The 19,632-nt window shown below is 48.3% G+C and overlaps 9 protein-coding genes across 9 annotated transcripts; 6 read left to right on the top strand and 3 right to left on the bottom strand.

The window, feature by feature from the left end:
- Window positions 1-72: 72 nt before the first annotated feature.
- Window positions 73-1,957, top strand: BZA70DRAFT_271102 (cation efflux family-domain-containing protein). Its single transcript, XM_064911421.1, has one exon. It carries the CDS (start codon window positions 534-536, stop codon window positions 1,890-1,892), a length of 1,359 nt encoding a protein of 452 aa, XP_064770397.1. The 5' UTR covers window positions 73-533; the 3' UTR covers window positions 1,893-1,957.
- A 43-nt stretch (window positions 1,958-2,000) lies between these two features.
- Window positions 2,001-4,296, bottom strand: BZA70DRAFT_298194 (WD40-repeat-containing domain protein; the record flags this gene model as incomplete). Its single annotated transcript, XM_064914593.1, has 2 exons — window positions 2,001-3,875; window positions 3,937-4,296. The coding sequence occupies 2 exons, from the start codon at window positions 4,294-4,296 to the stop codon at window positions 2,001-2,003; spliced, it is 2,235 nt and encodes a 744-aa protein (XP_064770396.1).
- A 306-nt stretch (window positions 4,297-4,602) lies between these two features.
- BZA70DRAFT_271100 (uncharacterized protein) lies at window positions 4,603-6,399 on the top strand. Its single transcript, XM_064911420.1, has one exon. It carries the CDS (start codon window positions 4,878-4,880, stop codon window positions 6,279-6,281), a length of 1,404 nt encoding a protein of 467 aa, XP_064770395.1. The 5' UTR covers window positions 4,603-4,877; the 3' UTR covers window positions 6,282-6,399.
- On the bottom strand, window positions 6,364-8,042 carry BZA70DRAFT_11034 (uncharacterized protein). Its single transcript, XM_064909406.1, has 2 exons — window positions 6,687-8,042; window positions 6,364-6,620 (listed from the first exon to the last, which is right to left on the bottom strand). Exons 1-2 carry the CDS (start codon window positions 7,830-7,832, stop codon window positions 6,447-6,449), a joined length of 1,320 nt encoding a protein of 439 aa, XP_064770394.1. The 5' UTR covers window positions 7,833-8,042; the 3' UTR covers window positions 6,364-6,446.
- A 1-nt stretch (window position 8,043) lies between these two features.
- BZA70DRAFT_10979 (nucleophile aminohydrolase) lies at window positions 8,044-9,350 on the top strand. Its single transcript, XM_064909402.1, has 4 exons — window positions 8,044-8,237; window positions 8,329-8,477; window positions 8,535-8,701; window positions 8,759-9,350. Exons 1-4 carry the CDS (start codon window positions 8,178-8,180, stop codon window positions 9,139-9,141), a joined length of 759 nt encoding a protein of 252 aa, XP_064770393.1. The 5' UTR covers window positions 8,044-8,177; the 3' UTR covers window positions 9,142-9,350.
- Window positions 9,351-9,559: 209 nt separating this feature from the next.
- On the bottom strand, window positions 9,560-10,315 carry BZA70DRAFT_264738 (uncharacterized protein; the record flags this gene model as incomplete). Its single annotated transcript, XM_064910923.1, has 1 exon — window positions 9,560-10,315. One exon carries the CDS (start codon window positions 10,313-10,315, stop codon window positions 9,560-9,562), a length of 756 nt encoding a protein of 251 aa, XP_064770392.1.
- A 1,084-nt stretch (window positions 10,316-11,399) lies between these two features.
- BZA70DRAFT_298192 (major facilitator superfamily domain-containing protein) lies at window positions 11,400-13,325 on the top strand (the record flags this gene model as incomplete). The annotated part of the gene is made up of 4 exons (XM_064914592.1): window positions 11,400-11,532; window positions 11,593-11,904; window positions 11,976-12,082; window positions 12,156-13,325. 4 exons carry the CDS (start codon window positions 11,400-11,402, stop codon window positions 13,323-13,325), a joined length of 1,722 nt encoding a protein of 573 aa, XP_064770391.1.
- A 1,595-nt stretch (window positions 13,326-14,920) lies between these two features.
- BZA70DRAFT_234464 (general substrate transporter) lies at window positions 14,921-16,644 on the top strand (the record flags this gene model as incomplete). Its single annotated transcript, XM_064910297.1, has 2 exons — window positions 14,921-15,170; window positions 15,236-16,644. The coding sequence occupies 2 exons, from the start codon at window positions 14,921-14,923 to the stop codon at window positions 16,642-16,644; spliced, it is 1,659 nt and encodes a 552-aa protein (XP_064770390.1).
- Window positions 16,645-17,574: 930 nt separating this feature from the next.
- BZA70DRAFT_271091 (fungal-specific transcription factor domain-containing protein) lies at window positions 17,575-19,623 on the top strand. Its single transcript, XM_064911419.1, has 3 exons — window positions 17,575-18,604; window positions 18,665-19,118; window positions 19,174-19,623. Exons 1-3 carry the CDS (start codon window positions 17,652-17,654, stop codon window positions 19,579-19,581), a joined length of 1,815 nt encoding a protein of 604 aa, XP_064770389.1. The 5' UTR covers window positions 17,575-17,651; the 3' UTR covers window positions 19,582-19,623.
- Window positions 19,624-19,632: the final 9 nt, after the last annotated feature.

Below are 19,632 nucleotides of genomic sequence, written 5' to 3'. Positions count from 1 at the left end.
GAGTAGGGTTTTCATGAAAATATTTAAAAGACGGCGAACCTGCACTTTCTGTCGGGTTTCTCTTCTTCTGCACCCGCCATCCGCAGCCCGCGCCTTTTGCTGGTTCTCGTCTTTCGGCGAGCGATTAACAACGGAATTGGAACGGGCTGCCGTGCGCGACGAGGTTGTTTAGTTACTCCTCGCTGCTGCGCGTCTGTCACGGGATGGAGAGGGCAGAGAGAACGTGGTTATTACTGGGCGCCTGATGGGGACGCGGAGTCAATTCTTCCCGTATGAGCTATCGGGAATCAGTCCGACCAACATGCTGTATTTACTACCAATAGATGACCATTAATTGAATACCAATATCATATCTGTTCTGCATAGTTAGAAGTTATTGTAGCGTTACGTAAGCCCTGACTACACCACTACGACTAATTCTGAATCAGCACCTCTTCCTCAGTCATTCCACCTTCGAGCTCAGCACACAGACAGCAGAGCCCGCAGCAGAGCAGCAACCGCTGGCTCGAATACAAACAAACAAACAGCAAAAGATGCTGCGGTATCATTGCCGCGCCTCTCTTCGCAGCGGCCCTCAGGCGCGTCTGCTGCTTTCGATATCAAAGCCCTCGCTCGTCCGCTGCTCGCAACCTCTTCTCGTCCGCACCCACACCCACTCCCCACACCACAACCACGACGATGACTCTCATTCTCATGCCCATTCACACTCTGCTTCTTCCTCTCATTCTCCTCCTTCTTCCTCTACACCAAAACCAGCAGACAGCCCCGTCGACCACAACCATTCGCATTCGCTCTTCCATTCCCATACCCATTCACACGATCCCTCTCTCCTGATCTCCACAGATCCCACAGACCCTGCAGTGAAAATCACCCGCGTCGGCCTTTTTGTCAACATTGGAATGGCCGTCGTCAAAGGCACCGGTGGATATCTCTTCAACTCAAAGTCTCTCATGGCCGACGCCGTCCACGCGCTCTCTGACCTCCTCTCCGACTTCCTCACCCTCGCAACCGTCCGCGTCGCGCTCAGGAAACCTACCCACGCATTCCCCAACGGCTTTGGAAAAGTCGAAGCTCTTGGGTCTTTGGGCGTCTCGGCAATGCTCGTCATCGCCGGTCTCGGTATCGGCGTTAACGGTGTCGAGACCCTGTACTCCCACGCCTTTGAAGTCGAGTCTCTGGCCGACGCCGCCGCTACCGTCGCCGCCGATGCCCATAACCACCCCGAAGGCATTTTGCATTCCCTTTTCAGCCACTCGCACTCTCATGGCCCTCCTGACGTCAACGCTGCCTGGCTAGCAGCTGGCTCCATTGTCATCAAAGAATGGCTTTTCCAAGCGACGATGAAAGTCGCCAAAGAGAAGCAGTCTACCGTTCTTGCTGCCAACGCCTGGCACCACAGAGTTGACTGCCTCACATCCATCGTTGCCATATTAGCAATCACCGGATCCCATTTCTTGCACCTCGATTGGCTGGACCCCGTCGGCGGTGTCTTGGTATCCGGTGCTATCCTTCAAGCAGGCTTAATTTCTGGCAGACAGGCCCTCCTCGAATTAGCCGACCATGGGCTTCCCGAAGAGAAACTCGACCAGATCAAACAAGCCGCCGAGCGCGTGGCATCTGCTGCTTCGTTCACCTCTGAGTCACCTGTCACCGTTCAAGTCCTTGACGTCCGAGGAACAAAATCTGGACCTGTCTTGAGCTCGACCGTGGACGTGCGTATCTCCGGTGCCAACGGTGCTTCGGTCTCACTCATCGAAGCCAACCGGATCGCAAAGGACATCAAGGCCGCCGTCGCCCAGGATGTTATGGGAATCAGATCAGTCGTCGTCAGAACTTTTGACGAACATGAACAAGACGTCAGTAGTTGGATTGACATTGATAAGAAACTATAGTATTAGAACAAGGGTTGGAAAATTTTATTCGTATTTTATATAATCATACACTCAAAAGCAATCATATCTTCTCCGCCAATAAATTATCCTCATCATGCTCTAAACTTTCTACGACGTGCCCATAAACGCACCACCCGCAAGACACAAATTGCGCCCAGTAAACTGCACCTTGTACACTGGAGTCCGTTTAGTCATGAACGTAGCCATATGGTCTGAAGTCGCAAATGTCTGCCGAGCAGATGCACCCGCCTTTGCTGCATTTGCCGCCGCATCTCCTGATTGACCACCAGCTGTACTTCCACCTGCTGCGCCGCCCGTAGCCGAGCCTGCTACTCCTCCGGCAGGTCCCGCTGCCGTCGCGTCCCCTGCCTTCCCATCCGCCAACACCTTCCCACTATCCGCAAGAGTAGCAACCGTCGAGGATGTACTGCTCGGTGTTGTGCTGCCACCTTTAACATCCCATACTCGTACTGAGCAATCGGAACCCGCGCTCACCAATACCGAACCCTCGCGGGAGAACGAGAGAGAATATATCGACGACCCTTTCTCATGTCCTCGCATCGCCTTGATCGCCTTCCCTGAACCCAAGTCCCAGAGCATAATAACTCCGTCATCCGCAGCTGACGCGAGTGTTCGGCCATCGGGTGACATCGTAATAGCAGATACCGGAGCCGTGTGAGATATCATAATGCGAACCGGAGTTCCCTTGGCAACATCCCACATCCGGCAGGTTTTGTCGCTCGATCCCGTGAGCACATACGTGGAATTTGGATGGAAAGTGACGCAATCAACGTCACTGATGTGTCCGGCAAAGATTCGCAGCGGGTATATATGATCACAGGACCAAAGTCTCGCCGTCTGATCATGCGAAGCAGTAGCAAAGTAATGTCCAACAGGACTGAAAGCTACATCCCAAACAGGATGACTATGCCCCTTATACGAGACAAGCGCAGTGTAGGTATCCATAGACCACAACCGCGCCGACTTGTCCTCCGAGCACGACAGCAAATACTTTCCATCTGGGCTAAATGAGGCGCCATAGACAGGACCGGCATGACCGACAAGTCTCTGACTCGTCAGCGGCTGGGATCCCTTGACCACACTCTGCAGCTTTTCCCCCTTCAAACTCCAGATCTTCAAATAGCTGTCCGAGAAACCACCAGCGACAAGACTCGAGTCGTTTGAAAACTCTAGACAGTTGAGTCCGTCATAAGTATTGTGAAATGTATACATGCACACACTCGGAAGTGACGCCTCCGTCGGACCAATTTTCAATCTGCTTCTAGCATCTTTGACCGCAGCAATTTCGTGTTCAACGTCTACTCCTTTGTACTGAGGCAGCGGTAATACTTCACGAACAGGCGAGTCCTCAGTCTGATTCATCTCGTGGAATTCTTGTAGCAAGGTCTTTGTCGTACCAATCCCAGCGATGCCGTTGTTGTTCTGCGCGGTGTCGTCCTCATCTTTCAACCTCAGTTCCACTTCTTTGGCCATGCGCTCATCTAACGGCAGCCGACCAAGTCGCACCGGCTGCGAGTTGAGTCTATTTTCTTGACCAGTTGTGTGCCCCGGAATACCCTCATCGGGTCCCAAAGAGTGACTGAAATCATTGTACTTGTCAGGTCGCGAAGGGGTAACGTTGGTTTCGATATACTGATTGATCAGCCTTATGATGATCGGACCACCGTTGTTTTCGGTTTCATCCAAGAAATGAAGAAGAAGATCGAATGTTGTCCGCGACATGTTCAGCCTGTACTTGTGTTGACGGTACAACTTTGCCGTCTCATTCTCTTGCAGATGATCAGGAAGAGTCAGACCAGAGAGGAGTTGCAAATCATAACCATGAAGCACCGAATGATCTGAAGAATAGGTGTCGAAAAATCTGCGGGCAAGGCTGGTTGCGGGCGACTTTGAATCGGGCTTCTGGATTAGGTAGAAGAATGTATGGACAAAGATCGGGAACAGGAGTTTCCGAAGTTCAGGCTATGGTGATGATTTGATTAGAATCGGTCATAGTTCAACATATAAAATTCTAGCAGCATACCTGGAAGATATCCAAGGAGGTCTCGATCCAGTCGCGTAAAGATTTGTAGGCTCGGATGAACAGATTTGGATCATCAGTACTACTCTTCAGTAATGTGTCGGTATTGCTGACCGTTCCGTTAGTGGCAGATCGAGACGCGTCTTGATGACCGCCTGACGGCGTAGGAGATCCAGGAACAGAAGCAGCCGGTGTTCTTGTGGCGCTTTCTATCCGAAGCATTTGCTCGGTCTTGGAGTAGCCCTTTTTGTTTAGATATTCGAGCACGATGCGATTGAGGTCCGCGGCCGAGTACTGCGTTGGCGGGGGCGGCGTCGCAGCAGCCGGCGTGCCCACGCCAAGCGGTCTCTGTGGATTGCTCATGACTGCGGTAGAGGAAGGAGCGGTGGATGCTCCAGGAGTCGATGGTGTAGATGAAGGATAGGCGCTCTGCTGTTGCTGTTGCTGTAAGACCTGCGGTGGGCCGCCCGGTGCGGGAGTCAAGGGCGGCTTCGGTGGCATCAATCAGATGCCCGAAACAAGCAGACAACAAAGACAAAAAACCAAACGAAGGCGAAGAAGCACGCGTCGAAGAAGAAAATGCCCTGGAGAATATCGAATCTGTGGTTTGCACAATGTGAGCGCGGTAGACGTTCGTGACCAGCCGAGCTGAGCGAGGGACGGGGAAACCTTATTATCGCATTTGTCCAAGCTGCAGTTGAAATGCGAAAGTTTGGCGCGGCTGGATTTGGAGTTTTGAGGCACGTGCTTCTGACCAACGTCATCGAATTTGGTGCCGTTCGTCGCAGGTAAACAATTTATTCTTCCTCTTTGTTCCCACCGACTCATAACTTGTGCTTCAACCCACACCAAACAGCAGATCAGTGTCGTCCATTATACAGCCATAAGCAGTTTTTGTTACGGCTATAGAAGCATCCTTCTGTTTTTTATTTCTCTGGATCGCCATGGCCGAATCCTCACCCGAGATCTATGCTACGGATCGGCGTCGCGGCGTCTCCCGTTCCGCTTCCACTTCCTCATCTTATTCCTCGCTCGAAGACAGCCTCGACAGTCCGCTTGAAGAAGTCCCTATCGATCGTCTATCTGTACTCGATATTCTGGACAACTTAGCGCTCACGACCAAGATCAACCAGTTCAACCAGAATGTGCGCCGGACAGGCGGCGAGATCAAGGACATGGCTCTTCGTTCGCGCGACCGAGTGCTTCGTGGTCGAGAAGAGGATATTGATCGCATGAAATCTCAACTGCTGAAGAAGATCGACAAATGGGAAGCTAAATGGGAGGACGCGAGACTCGTCAGTCAACGTGAAAAGATTGCTTTTGTATACGGACTCAGTATAGTGTTTCTGGGGGGACTGATCCTCGGAGGTGCCCCTGACTGGTTCCATGTCTTTTACTCGGTGCAGATGGTCTATCTCATGCCTATTCGCATCTACAGCTACCGGAAACGGGCTTACCAGTATTTCCTTGCTGATCTATGCTACTTTGTGAACATGTTGCTGCTCATCTGGCTTTGGCTTCTGCCTGGCTCTCGCCGGCTCTTCCTTTCATGTTATTGCTTATCTTACGGAACCTTGGCCTGGGCAGTCATTACCTGGAGAAACTCTCTCGTGCTACATAGCGTCGACAAGACAACCAGCACGTTCATTCACGTTTTGCCTCCTGTCGTTCTCCACTGTATCCATTTCCGCCTGGATGAAGACTACAAGAAAGAGAGGTTTGGTGGTGCAGCTGATCTCCAGAAGCTGATCCTGGCCGAAGGAATGGCATGGGCTTCATTTTGGTACATCATCTGGCAGACTCTGTACCACATCTTCATTACCGTCAAGCGGAAGGACAAAATCAAAGCTGGACATTTGACAAGCTTCGAATGGCTGCGCAGAAGTTACAAGAATACGGCAATCGGGAAGTTTGTCAACAGCCTTCCTGAGCCCCTTCCCGTGTTTGCGTTTATGCTCATTCAGTTTGGATATCAGATGCTGACAATGCTGCCGTGTCCTATATGGTATAGTAGCAAGTATCTGTCTGCCATGTTTGTCTTTACCATCTTTATGATCGCCGCCTACAATGGTGCGACATACTATATCGACGTCTTTGGACGGCGTTTCCAGAAAGAACTCAACAAGTTGCAAAACGATGTCTCGAAATGGCACAATTCTTCCACTCCACCAAGTCCTGAGCTCAGTCCTCAGTCCTCAACTACTGTCGGTGCAGACGGAAAAAGTGCCGATGCAGACGTATCTGCCATAGCGCTCAGCGCAACCACATCCGGATTGACGAGTAATTCAGAGTCTGATTCTCCAGCTGTCGGTGCTTCTGATGCAGGCGAGCCAAAGAAGGAGAAATAGATTGATGAGTCGTTTGGGTGGGTGAATTCTGATTAAAGGACATCTCTTTGAAGTACCTTGTATTATTTTATGTTGGCGTAAGGGCGCGTGTGGTTTTGGTGTAATACTAGTTATAGGGATCATATTATCATCCAGCTGATATTGAGCATGTATATTTCTTTCAATCTATTTTTTCTTTTTCAGTTTGTCGATATACTCGCGGTACATTTTCTCTTTCTCCCGGTCAGATAACCGCGAGTCCTTAAAACCTGCTTCTTTGCGATATTTACGCTTGAATTCAGCGTAAAATAGCTTTGGGGTGGCATACTGTCTTAAAAATTCTGAAAAGAGATCCTCGGGCTAGATGTTGCGTTAGTAACCAACCGATCTAATAGAATGAAAGAGACAATGAAGAACTCCACTCACCGAAATACGAGTCTCGTTAGCCTTTTGCTCTTTCAGTTCTGCAATTCTCTCTTTGGCCCAATCTTGAAACACCGCTATTCTCTCACTAGCCGTCTGCAGCATGAAATATCGCGTATCTTCCACCAGCTTGTTCATTTCTGTCTCCCAGTTGGAATATGGATTCACGTTCAAATCCATTAGCATTTGCCTAAATGTCTTGACCTTTTCGACGTACGGTATATCTTCTTCCCCATCTAGACCGTTCTCCGCCATCATCGCCTGAATCTGCCATTCAATATCCTCCTCGTCAAACTCAACTTGCTCTGCTTCATTCTCTCCTTTCTCTTCATCTGAGTCGCTTTCTTCTTCAGAATCACTGTCACCGCTCCCAGAAGATGAATCAGAAGAACCACTTTCACTATCGCTGTCTCCATCATCTTCAGCCGGTGATCGATTTCGCTGCCGAATAATTCCCGAAGTCATGGGTGGACCATCAGGCTCCACAAAATCATTCTCGTCAAAGTCCTCCTCGTCTGCCAGACCAATTGGTTTTGTCTCCGCGACTTCCGATGCCGGGACCATTGCCTGGGTTGCATCAAAGTGAACAGATCCATCCTTTGGATTCCTCAACCCCCGGCACCGAGCTATCATCAAAATCAGCTCTTCTCTTGGTATCAGTTCTAAAGCGGCGGAAACATCTGGCGGCGGCATCCAAAGCGATTTCTTTTCCTCCAGATTGTAAACAAACGGTCTTCCTAGATTTGTGACCGCAAGACACCAGGGCTTCAAAGATAACTCTCTCATCAGGACGGGCTCTTCTTTTCTCCGCTTTCGTTGTTGTCGTTTTTGCTGCTGTTCAAACCCAGGCATGTATGCAGCCGCCCATGAGGACCGGTCCTGAGACTGCGTTGCTCGTGGTTGTTGAAGAGCAGGCTTTCGTTGTGCATCGCCTGCTGTTGATGGATCGGGACGAGCTTTTGACAACTCGCTCGGCTTCACATCTGAGGACTTGGACTCTCCAGGTGCTACCGACGCATTCGAAAAAGCCGGTTTCTCATAAGACGACTGTTTTGTAGCCTTATTGTAGTAATAATAGTGACCAGAAGGCGCTATATGTCGCGTCCATCCTGGAGGGAGATCATCAGAGGCTGCAGGGCGAGCGCTCATCGTCGTCGGATCGACCGCCAATGAGAACAGCAACAGATAGCAGGGAGTTGAAATAGCAGGTCAATCTCTCCCTAGCTATCGTTCAAATCAAGCCGAACCGTCGATCGTTGAATATCGAATAAGTATCGCGGAGACTAATACTCGATGTTCTGAAAGCCGGGCGAACTTCTCATACCGTTCCTGTGCCCGCTGTGCTCAGAAATACCCACACAAAGACACGCCAGTCATCATCGTCGTCTCTCTCAGCCGCGCTCCCTTTACTCAGTAAATACAGTCCATACGATCTCAATCACCATCCTTCTCTTCATATTACAGTTGGAAATAAAACTGGTTTGATCAATTACTATGAGCAGAAGATACGATAGCCGCACAACGATCTTCTCCCCGGAGGGGCGATTATACCAGGTAGGCTCCAAGCAGACTCGTGCCTTCCACAGCGATCCACCGTCCCGCTTTCTCGATAGCATTGATTCGCTGATCTAACATCATCACGCAGGTCGAATATGCCTTGGAGGCTATTTCTCATGCTGGAACATCGATTGGAATTCTAGCAAAAGATGGAATTGTCTTGGCTGCCGAGCGGAAGGTGACATCCAAGCTGCTTGAGCAAGACACTTCAGCCGAGAAGCTGTACACGATCAATGAGTAAGTATACCTGCTGAGATGAGGTTCGTGGAGTATTGGCTGACTTGTTCAACCTAGGAACATGATTTGTGCGGTCGCTGGTCTCAATTCTGATGCTAGCATTCTTGTGAACTACGCTCGTGTATATTCCCAAGATTATCTGAAACTCTACAACGAAGAGATACCATGTGAGGCCTTAGTTCGGAGAGTGTGCGACCTCAAGCAGGGCTACACTCAACATGGAGGTGAGTTACTTTGCTTTAGAAATGATATTTAGAGTGAATACTAAAAGGTCCTAAAAGGTCTGCGACCGTTTGGTGTCTCTTTCATATACGCTGGATGGGATCCGATCTACGACTTTCAACTGTATCAGTCTAATCCTTCAGGCAACTACGGTGGATGGAAAGCTACATCTGTTGGAGCGAACAATGCCACGGCTCAGACGCTATTAAAGCAAGACTATAAGGAGGACTGCACTCTGCAAGAGGCTGGCGAGCTTGCTATGAAGGTACTGAGCAAGACCATGGATGCCACAACGCTTACGAGCGAGAAGGTTGAATTTGCGACGGTTGGCAAGGACAAAGAAGGAAAGGTGTACTGCCATTTATGGAAGCCAGCTGAGATTGACGTACTGCTCAAGAAGTTTGGTCTTGCAAAGAAAGTCGAAGACGAAGATGATGAGTAATACTGTACATCGCTGCACTAAAGACTGATTTCCTATCGCATTTGTTTTATTTAAACTACATGACATGAACTTCATCCTTTTGAGACGTAGAGAAAGGTAAATCGATCTACCATTCATATACTTGCACCAAGAGGCAAGTCCAGGGCCGCTCAAAAGTAGTATATCTCGTTTATATAAACCTGTAATAGCATATTCGCCCAAAACATATTCGCAAAACACCTAATATTACCCAAAAGAACCAGAAAGCTCATCTCCATATTAAACACCAAAGCAAACCACCACCTTTAACTCCAAAAAAATCACTCAAATAGCTGGATCACGATACAAACGCCTGCATTATTCAAACAATCTTATCAGCAATCCCATGCAGCAGCAAGGTCAACTGAGTGCCGGAACTCCCCGGTAAAAGACAGCCAAGCTATGAGATACTGAACATTTGACTCTTTGAGAGCCGCTCAAAGTACATACGCAGGCGATGCACCTTCGCTCTTGCTGGAGCGTCGATCTCCCTTCTCTCTCTAAATATGCCCGATCTGTTTGATTGTAGACTTCTCGCGGATACATTCGCCTCCAGCTTCTTCTTCGTATAACGCGCAACTAGCACCCGAACACTTTCCTGAGAGTCGTCCTTTCGCATTGTTGACTTTAAAGCGGTTGTAATCTTTGTCCACACTCGACCTTTGAGCTCCCGTTCCAGCATGTTTTTGATCTTCTCTCTTTCCAGGTTTTTGCAACGTTGGGCAAGAACTGGTGACACGCGAGCGTCAGTTGCCGGATATACCCCACGCCGAATGAGTTCATTCAAGCTCGGGCGCAGTTCGAGCTTTCGACGTAGCGAGTTGCGAGCCAAAGACATGCGCAAAGATGAGGCCGCCACATGGACGCGATGAGCCATACGCAATGGTGAGAGGAGGATGTGCCGCGCAAGTAGATCGGTTTCTGTTGGGCGAACAATGAAGTGGCAGCGGAGCAGCGGAGGGAGACAGACCCATATGCGAAGGTGGTGTAAATGCGCATCTTGAGCCGCTTTTCTTAAGCGCCAGCAGGTGCGAGAGAGGGCTAACAGATCAGGAATATCCATGAGAAGCAGGATGGAGGTGAGTAGTTCATCCGGAAGTCCTAGCAGTGATCTAGAAGGCAGTGGCTGCACTGCCCCAACCTCGCTAGATGCCATAGCGCAAGTAATGTGCCATACAAAATACACCACTTGAATATTGATAATCGACAAAGTAGTTCAAATATATTCAATCTCGGTGTGAAGCAGATCAGTTCTGATGAATATCAAGCGGGGGGATGGGGTGACTTGCTGGTCGATAGTAACTCCCAAACGCGGCTCAGTTACCGATCGAGGGCTTTGTAGTAGTAGTTCTGAACAGCTGAACACCGCAGATATTAGAAAACCCTACAGATTCAATTCGATTTTGGAAGTCGATTCTATTTCCAACGAGTCAAGTGTTCGGTATCTGTATTGGTTAGCTGACAACTAGAGTTGATAATGATTAATCATCTATCTATTTAATAATATCAGATACCGGCACCAAGCCTTAAAACCGACTTTCCAATTCTCTCCTCTTGGAAAACTCTGCTCTTTACGATTACAGTTTTGGGAGCGTCCGCAGACGATTTCGTCATTCGAGAGTCATCCGGCATAATCAATCCTTGCAGACCAGCGAAGGAACACCATCCGAAACGCACAAAAGACCCACACCTACTCTTCTCTGTGGATATCTGTGGCGAGTGATGATTTTCGTTGTCGTCTGTCGTGATTTTGCGCAAGTACCTGCAAACTGTTCCTGTGCGCTTTAACGTACTTAAAACAGAGATTTATCATCATCACCATCATCCTGTGCGCTTTGTTGGCCTCTCTGCTCTTCACCGCGCAGCTGTTTTCGATGCATTCTGGACCCTCACTGAGATGATATAGCTGACAGTAGTAGTGCCAAGTCACTTGATTAATATTTACGCTGAACCCTTACTTTTCTCGTTCTTGTCCTGACCCTCCTGGATAGTCTGATAGCGATACCAGCCTTTCCTGATTCGTCAAACCCTGTCGCAATTGCGACATATTCCCTTATTCGCTTGTCAAAAGTTTTCACGAGTCTACAAGCCTCTTTGTACCAACTCTGCGTCTGTCAAGCATCAATGATTTTGTCTTGGTGTGTCTTATGCAGTTATGCACTCAACCCGAGGACTATATAAGTCGTGCGAGGTCTCCACATTTATATTGCTGATCGCTTCTCTTCTCACAACAAGTCACGATGTCAGTTCGCTCTCGAAGCTCTACTTCCTCTGCAGCCGAGTCTGAGAAAAAGCAGACCGTCTTTTCTGAAAACGAGAAGAGCGTCGGCTATGACACCTCGTCCGTTTCTGACTACGACAGCGTCTATGGCGGTGTTGCCGCGAAGCTCAACATACCCGACGATTGGCCGGAACTCTCTTCTAGGCCTCCAGAGAAGTACTATTTCTGGTCTCGAACCAAGGCTTCTAATGCTCAACTTGACGAAGTGGCCACTCAACCTTCTGTGTTTGACGACCCCGACAAATGCCACCATTTCCGCCCAATTGATACCTATGAGAATCTTCATCGCTTCGATCCAAAATTCCGCTGGACTTGGCGCGAAGAGCGTCAAGTAGTTCGGAAGGTCGACCTGCGGATCATGACCTGGGTGGCCCTCATGTTTATGGCTTTACAGTTGGATCGCGCAAACATCTCACAAGCTGTTGCCGATAACATGCTCACCGATCTGGGATTTACTACAAATGGTATGTCACCCTACTTTTGATTAAGCTCACGTCTGATAGTTTTCGTATGCTGACTTCTATGAAATCTGAAGTGTTCAACAACGGAAATACCATCTTCAAAGTGTTCTTTTTGATCTGTGAGGTTCCGTCTCAGCTGGTGAGCAAGAAGCTAGGTCCCGATGTGTGGATCCCCATTCAGGTATGTCTCCATCTCACTCAAATATCGAGCAGTGCTGCTGCATATGCTGAATCCGAAACTAACGACCGTTCAGATGATCTCATGGAGTCTAGTGGCGCTATCTCAGTTCTGGCTGAAGGACGAAGCGGGATTTTACATTACGCGAGCTTTGATTGGTGCATGGGAGGGAGGCTTTATTGCCGACATCTGCCTCTATCTCTCTTATTTCTATACCAGCATCGAACTACCAGTTCGTCTAGCGTACTTCTGGGCTGCGTTGACTACTGCGGAAATCATCGCCGCGTTTATGGCTTTTGGTATCCTTCGCATGCGCGGAGTTCTCGGCTATGAGGGATGGAGATGGCTGTTCCTGATTGAGGGTTGCATCACTGCCGTTGTCGGACTGGTTTCTTTTCTTCTTATGCCTCCTTCACCGACCGCTTCTGCCTCCTGGTTCAGAGGTAAGAACGGATGGTTTACACCTAAAGAAGAAACGATCATAGTCAATCGGGTGTTGCGGGACGATCCTAACAAAGGCGGAATGCACAATCGACAAGCGCTCGATTGGAAGATGCTCGGAAAGTCACTGGCAGATGTTGATCTGTGGCCGATCTATGTAATCGGTCTGTTGTTTGGGCTCAGCTCAGCATCCGTTGACACCTACTTGACGCTCACTTTGAGATCGCTTGGTTTCACGACGCTTCAGACGACTCTTCTCACACTTCCCAAGCAGTTCTTGACTTTGTTCACGCTCCTAGCTATCACATATGTCTCTCAACGCTTCAATCAGCGAAGTCTTCTCGGTGTCTTTGCTCAGGCATGGGTTCTTATACTGCTCATCCCTTTGAGAGTATTTGATGCAAACACTAACCGGTGGTCAAAATACGCAGTAACGAGTATTCTCATTGGCCATCCTTCCACACACGCTATTCAAGTTGCGTGGACCTCACGAAACTCGAACTCAGTTCGCACGAGAACCTTATCGGCAGCGTTATATAACATGTTTTGTCAGTTGAGTGGCATTATATCATCTTATATCTATCGAGCTGATGATAGCCCATTATATAAGCGTGGAAATACTGCTTTGATCGGAATAGCATGTATGAACATTGTCGTATATATTCTGGTCAAATTCTACTATATTTTCAGAAATCGGCAGCGTGAGAAGGTTTGGAATCTGAAGACGCCGGAGGAGAAAGAGCAGTACACCCTGACGACGAAAGATGAAGGCAGCCGGAGACTTGATTTTAGATTTGCTCACTAGATACTACTATTGCTACTTTATTAATATCAGAACATCTATTATCGTTATACTAGCTAGTAAGCTCTGTTCCACCACTCCCGTGAGCACTGCGACTCACTGCTTCCTGGCTCGTTGGCGTTGAATAGGATAGAGACACTCTGATTAGTCCGCAGCAACTCACAGACTTGAAGGGACAATGGATCATTGAGTGACATACTGATGTAGTAGCCATAAACCTGTAGATAGAGTCAGAGGCGAGTGAGCGGAGTAGGAGACGCGATATGAAAGACTACTAAGGCCCTGCAGCTGGAGGAGGCTGTCTATACAATCACTCGTCGCCTAATGCCACATACACACTCGTCTAACGTCAGTTCATACGTAAATGACCTGTCTCATACTGACCTGACACAACATCTTATCAGTCCTTCTTTACCGAAGAGTTAGATGATACTCTAACCGGTCCATCTATCTCAGACTTTCTGTTTCCGTTCTGTCAACAGCAACCGCTACTTGATTGGCTTTTATTTTTCTTAAGCGCAAGCAAGAGACCCTTTGCGTCCGCAATTCAGATCGCTGATATTTAGCCGTGCGGATGCTGGCGCCAGTGAGAAGTGGCAGTGTTCCTTGGAATTTTCTGCGAATGAAACTGCCGATAACTACCCCTTCAGGTTTTAGCAGCAGCGAGCCTCCGATTCAACACTCGTGACAGTAAGCGATCTTTCAGCCGCACTCATTGTGGCGTATTGTACGCTACTTTAAAGATCTCCGGAAAAGGCGCAACCCCGCATCTTTCCCCGCGCCAAAGCCAAGAGCATAGTAGTAGTAGTTTGCAGCAGACGATAATGTGCACGCGCAAGCGCAAAAGACTTTCTAAATGCTGCTGAAAGAGATATATCCGGATGATTAAGTCGAGGGGAAATAGCGAACTGAGGAGTCTGCTCGCACGATGGGCATCACGCGGCGCTCAGTCTTAAATCCCCGCGATCAACAGACACCAACTAGTTGAGCTGAATGATTGGCAGTTGAACTTTTTTTCTGGATTATATAAAAGCTGTGCAGTGAAAATTCACGCTGAGGTAAATACTCTCAGGCTATCAAGCTTTGCACAACTTTGAGAAAGTCGTAATATAGATATATATGTCCAGCAGGGTTTGTGTAGTGTAGGGTGTTCTACGCATCCTGTCGTGCACAAATACATATCATAAAAAATTCAGAACAACCCTCCCAAAGCCCGTGCAAACTATTATTTTGTCTAATTACCCGGCGTGATCAAGGCAATGGCTTCCGCAGGAGTGAAGCGGAGTGCATTGGATTGTCCGAGTATTTCCCCATTTGCATGTTCCGTGAAACTTTTCTCAAACGCCCCAGGCGCCTATCAATCTTACGATCTCTCCGAACAGCCTACGGCGCTGAGGCATACGCCACCCCCGCAAAACAGCAGTTCATGATTCTCCGCAAAATGAACAGCCTTTGTGAATGTCTGTTTTTAAGTATTTCTATCTTTGTTATTATATAAAGGCTTCGCGTCAACTTTTGCGGGACCTTTCTCGGGTGCCTAATTGTGAGATAAAACGTTATTATTATCTTTCGGTCTCAATATCGAAAATACATCCGCAATGGAGAAACAGGACGTCGATCATGTTGAAGAAGTGCATAACGCCCTCATCGAAGCTGCAAAGGCGGCAGACATCTATGACGCGCGTGTGCAACAGGCAGCTCTGGAAGGATCGGCCGATGAACATGATCTTACCGTGTGGAATGCTATCAAGACGTATCGTACAGCGCTCATGTGGGCACTTGTATCTTCGACATGTGTCATTATGGAAGGCTATGACACTAACCTTCTTCAGAATTTCTTTGCGTATCGTAAGTTGATTGAATTGATTTGAGAAAAACACGTCAAAAAGACTGATTACTGACTGTTGCTCTAGCTTCATTTGTCACCAAATACGGCGAATATGTCGGAGTTTCGTCTTCGGTTCCTACTGGCTATCAACTTACCGCAGCTTGGCAAACTGGACTTTCTCAAGGCTCCAGCTGTGGCTCAGTTATAGGCTGCCTCATCAGCGGCTATCTGGTCGGCAGATGGGGATCAAGAAGAGCGCAACTAGGAGCTCTTGTTGCTCTCGCATGCTTCATCTTTATTGTCTTCTTTGCGCCAAGTTTGAAAGCTCTTGTTGCCGGCGAAGTCCTTTGTGGCATTCCCTGGGGTATTCTTGCTACGACGGCTCCTGCTTATGCTTCTGAGGTCCTTCCGTTGGCACTTCGAGTGTATATGACATCCTATACAAACATGTGCTTTATCATTGGTCAGCTGATATCAGCCGGCGTTCTGAAGGGTCTCTCTACGCGAACAGACCAGTGGGGTTACAGAATTCCGTTTGTACTGCAGTGGTTCTGGCCTTTGTTTTTGATTCCGCTCATTTATCTCTCGCCGGAGTCACCGTGGTATCTTGTTAGAGTTGGCAAGATAGAAGAAGCAGAAAAGTCTCTTCTTCGTTTGCAAACTTCCAAATCAGGCGGTGAAGATGTTCGCAAGACCCTTGCCTCTATTATCTATACAAACAATCTTGAGCAACGACTGCAGGTTGGAACCAGCTACCGCGATTGCTTCAAAGGCGACGAGCTTCGCCGTACTGAAATTGCATGCGCCGTCTTTGCTGGCCAGACATTGTGTGGACTCCCCTTTGCCTACAATAACTCCTATTTTTTCTCTCAAATTGGCTTGGGCACGAGTACGACTTATTCCCTTACGCTCGGCGGTACTGGTCTCGCCTTACTGTCGTGTATAGTGAATTGGTTCGTTATCATGCCTAATTTTGGCAGGCGCACTGTATACGTTGCTGGTATGGGTGCGATGTTTGTCATATTGATGTTGATCGGTATTTTGAACGTTTGGACGGAGAGATACTCCGTTGGCATGACCCAAGCCTGTCTATCATTAGTCTGGACCGTCATATTCCAGCTTTCCGCAGGTCAGCTAGGTTGGGCTCTTCCTGCAGAGGTCGGCTCCACTCGACTACGCCAAAAGACGATATGCCTTGCCCGCGACTCCACCAATATTGCCGGCATTGTTGGCGGTACACTTGAGCAGTACTTTATGAATCCGCAAGCCTGGAATCTCAAAGGCTATACAGGATTTGTTTGGGGCGGCACTTGCTTCCTTGTGTTTGTATGGAGCTACTACCGTTTGCCTGAGACTCGAAACCGCACCTTTCATGAGCTTGACATCCTTTTTGCAGAAAAAGTGCCGGCACGAAAGTTTGCTACAACTGAGGTTGATGCGTTCGACACCAACGTGATTGATGATCTCACTCGGAAAGAGAATCACGGACCTTAGTTTGACTTGGCTATCTGATGGACTCAGCTTGTGGAGCGTCTTGGACGCCAGATTTGTTTTGGAGATTGGGTCAAGGTTGTGATTCTCTATGGTAGTCTCTTGAAAATTGAACGACATGTTTAATAGTCTAACATTCTTTTCTCATGATTGAATTCTGGGTATACGTGATCTCAAGCCGTAGGATTGCAACAACCTGCTACACATGATCGGTCACCAAAAATGAGTAGACGTGGAATATTGACTTAGTTAGGTCTAATTGATAACATAATATGAGCCGGCTAAAATAATACTCGTCAGACGCCTTGACGATTACCTAAGGGGAATTGGAACTCTGTTCACGATTCCACAGATTTGTTTCAATATGTGAGGTTCAATGATGAAAAGAGAGTCAAGTAGTAGTAAAGTAAACCAAAGTCGAACGACTCGTAACTACATCATGTTATCGATGCATAGAACTTAGAGCCAAATAAAGTTTCATCAACAACCAGGGAACACTGCCATATTCATACGGTTTCCTGGGCATAGCGGTGAAATTCTTCTTTGCCCAAGACCTCCGCATTGGCTACACTTGTACGGCGCTCTCGACCGGGCGGTAGTAGTAGTAGTAGTGTCCACTAACTAATTCAAAGGCACCAGGCTTCAAACAGAAAATCCGGTTATACTGTACGGCACTGTAACCATTACAATAAGCGTTGCTTCTGTCAGATGATTATTATCTATATCAGTCTTGAGAAAGGCAGGGTGAGCAACAGGAGCGAGTATTACCCCATCAGGACTAGTACCCCTTCACAGGCTTGCGCAACCGCATGTCTTTCGGCGCGCTTTACCGACCGCCTGACGAAATTTTATCTCTGAAATGTTCGTCGGCCTCGAGAAAGTCACGGGAACTACGGCCAGAATGCGGGGTTAAGGTTTTCAGACCAGGCACGAACACAGAGTGTCCTCCCCATCTACCGCTCCAGCACCATCATCATCAATCATCACCACCGTTTCCTTCCGTCAAGATCATGGCCACCAACCAGAAAGCGCGACAGGCGTGCGATAATTGTCGCTGCCGAAAGATCAAGTGCGACCGAGCCGAGCCCTGTCTGAACTGCGTGGACTCCTCCCTGAGCTGCAGATATCTGCATGTTATACAAAAGAAAGGTCCTAAACGCGGGGTTGGCCGGCGTCTTGCTCGCCTGCGGCAAGGGTCTACAAATGATATTGATGCGGATTTTGTGAATGTCTTTATGCCCGAGCGGAGTTCCACGATTAGGCCGGAGAACGAGAGCACAAGCAACAAGGGCAATGACTTTTGTCCCCGGCAGGACATCTCTGCATCATTTGCCCTCTCGCCATCTCGAACCACCAAAGAGTCCACCGAAAGCCCAGGACCTCTTGACCATGAGCTTTGCGAGATAGCGGACAGCGTGGAGTTGGAGAGCAGATCTGTTGCGAACTCCCAATCAATGGCGCACTTTCTAATATCTCACATCTCCATATTCTTCAAGCATCTATTTCCGATAATGCCAGTCGTGGACAAGGAAGAATTACTTGCAGACGTCCTGCACTACGAAGACTTGAAACCGTCACGACTTGCTTTGATTTTTGCTCTATGTGCGGTGACGCGTTTACAGCTCCGGCTGGACCACTCAGAAGAAGCTGTGCAGGATTTTGGCAGCGAAACCCCTGCAGCTCCAGATTTGACCGGCGAAGAGCTACTAGAAATAGCTCAGCATTCGCTTCATCAATACTGTCTAATAGATGATCTCACGCTCGATTCGGTCTTGGCATCTTTTTTCTTGTTCTCTGGCTACGGAAATCTGGACAGCAATCGCAAAGCTTGGTATTTCTTGAATCAAAGTATCACTCTGGCACAAGCAAATAGTGTAACAAACGAGAAGGATTATACCGGCTTTTCCGAAAATGAAAAAGAGTTGCGACGGCGCATTTTCTGGCTTTTGTTTGTCACAGAAAGGTGAGTAGCGCCTGTTGCTAGAACAACCTACACAAGATAGTTACTAACATCCGCTCATAGAACTTTTGCACTGCAATGTCGACGATCTGTTATGCTACGCGGTCGAGTCTCAAAGCCCAAAATGGAATACTCCGCCTATCCCGAGGTCATACATGACTTCCTCAACCACATTGACCTCTTTGACTCGTTACCGCCATCTCTCTATGACTGGACCATCGATGACCAAGGACAGTTGCGGGTTACCGCCAGCGCGCTTCCAAATAAAATCCACTCCCGACTTTGCGATCTTAAACCAGAGACTTCAATAATCGAAAGTCAGAGATTTGACTCGCTAATGACACTCCAGTGGCTGCGCATATGCATGTGGCAACTGGCATTCGGTAGTAAACATGGCATGGAATCCAATCGCAATCTAATGCGGCCTTCAGAGACTCCTCTTGACGCTAGCCGGATACTCATGACAGCACTAAACGCAGTCAGTCCCAAATCCAAGGACTGTCATGGAATTAGTGTGGTACGTTTTTGTGATCAATGAACTTCCATGTAAAGGAAATGCTGACAGATCTTAGGAGCAAAAACTGTATGATATTGGTGCATGTCTTGTTGACTACTCCCTTCTGCACGGACCGAGCTACTCCTCGTGGGAGCTAGGCCCACGCGACTATATGAATTCTATCGTCAAAGCGCTTTCCAAAGTTGGCGGGCACCAGTCCTGGTACCTCCCACAGTTACTCAAATACTCTGATGATCGCCTCGGATGTCGAAGCCCCAGAAACGTCCTGAATACGCAGCCAACTGGTTTCTTCAGCGTTTGCGCGACTGCTCCAACTGTCCAAGCCGAAGACAGCGATGACGTTTCACAATCTAGAGCGGAACTTCTGGAGGTATCTAACTGGACTCTTCCTGATGATCTCGGTTCTTGGAATCTTAACGGCCTTCTCACTCCATCGTCGCTTCCTACTCCACTTCAACTATAAAACTGAAATGTACTAGTATCTAGTTATACGATCTATTTTGTTGAATGAATG

This window comes from Myxozyma melibiosi, assembly GCF_037950935.1.
Source record: "Myxozyma melibiosi strain Phaff 52-87 chromosome Unknown BZA70scaffold_1, whole genome shotgun sequence".
Classification (NCBI taxonomy): Eukaryota; Fungi; Ascomycota; class Lipomycetes; order Lipomycetales; family Lipomycetaceae; genus Myxozyma; species Myxozyma melibiosi.
Note: the sequence above shows the minus strand (reverse complement) of the source record. Positions and strands in the feature narration are given on the sequence as shown.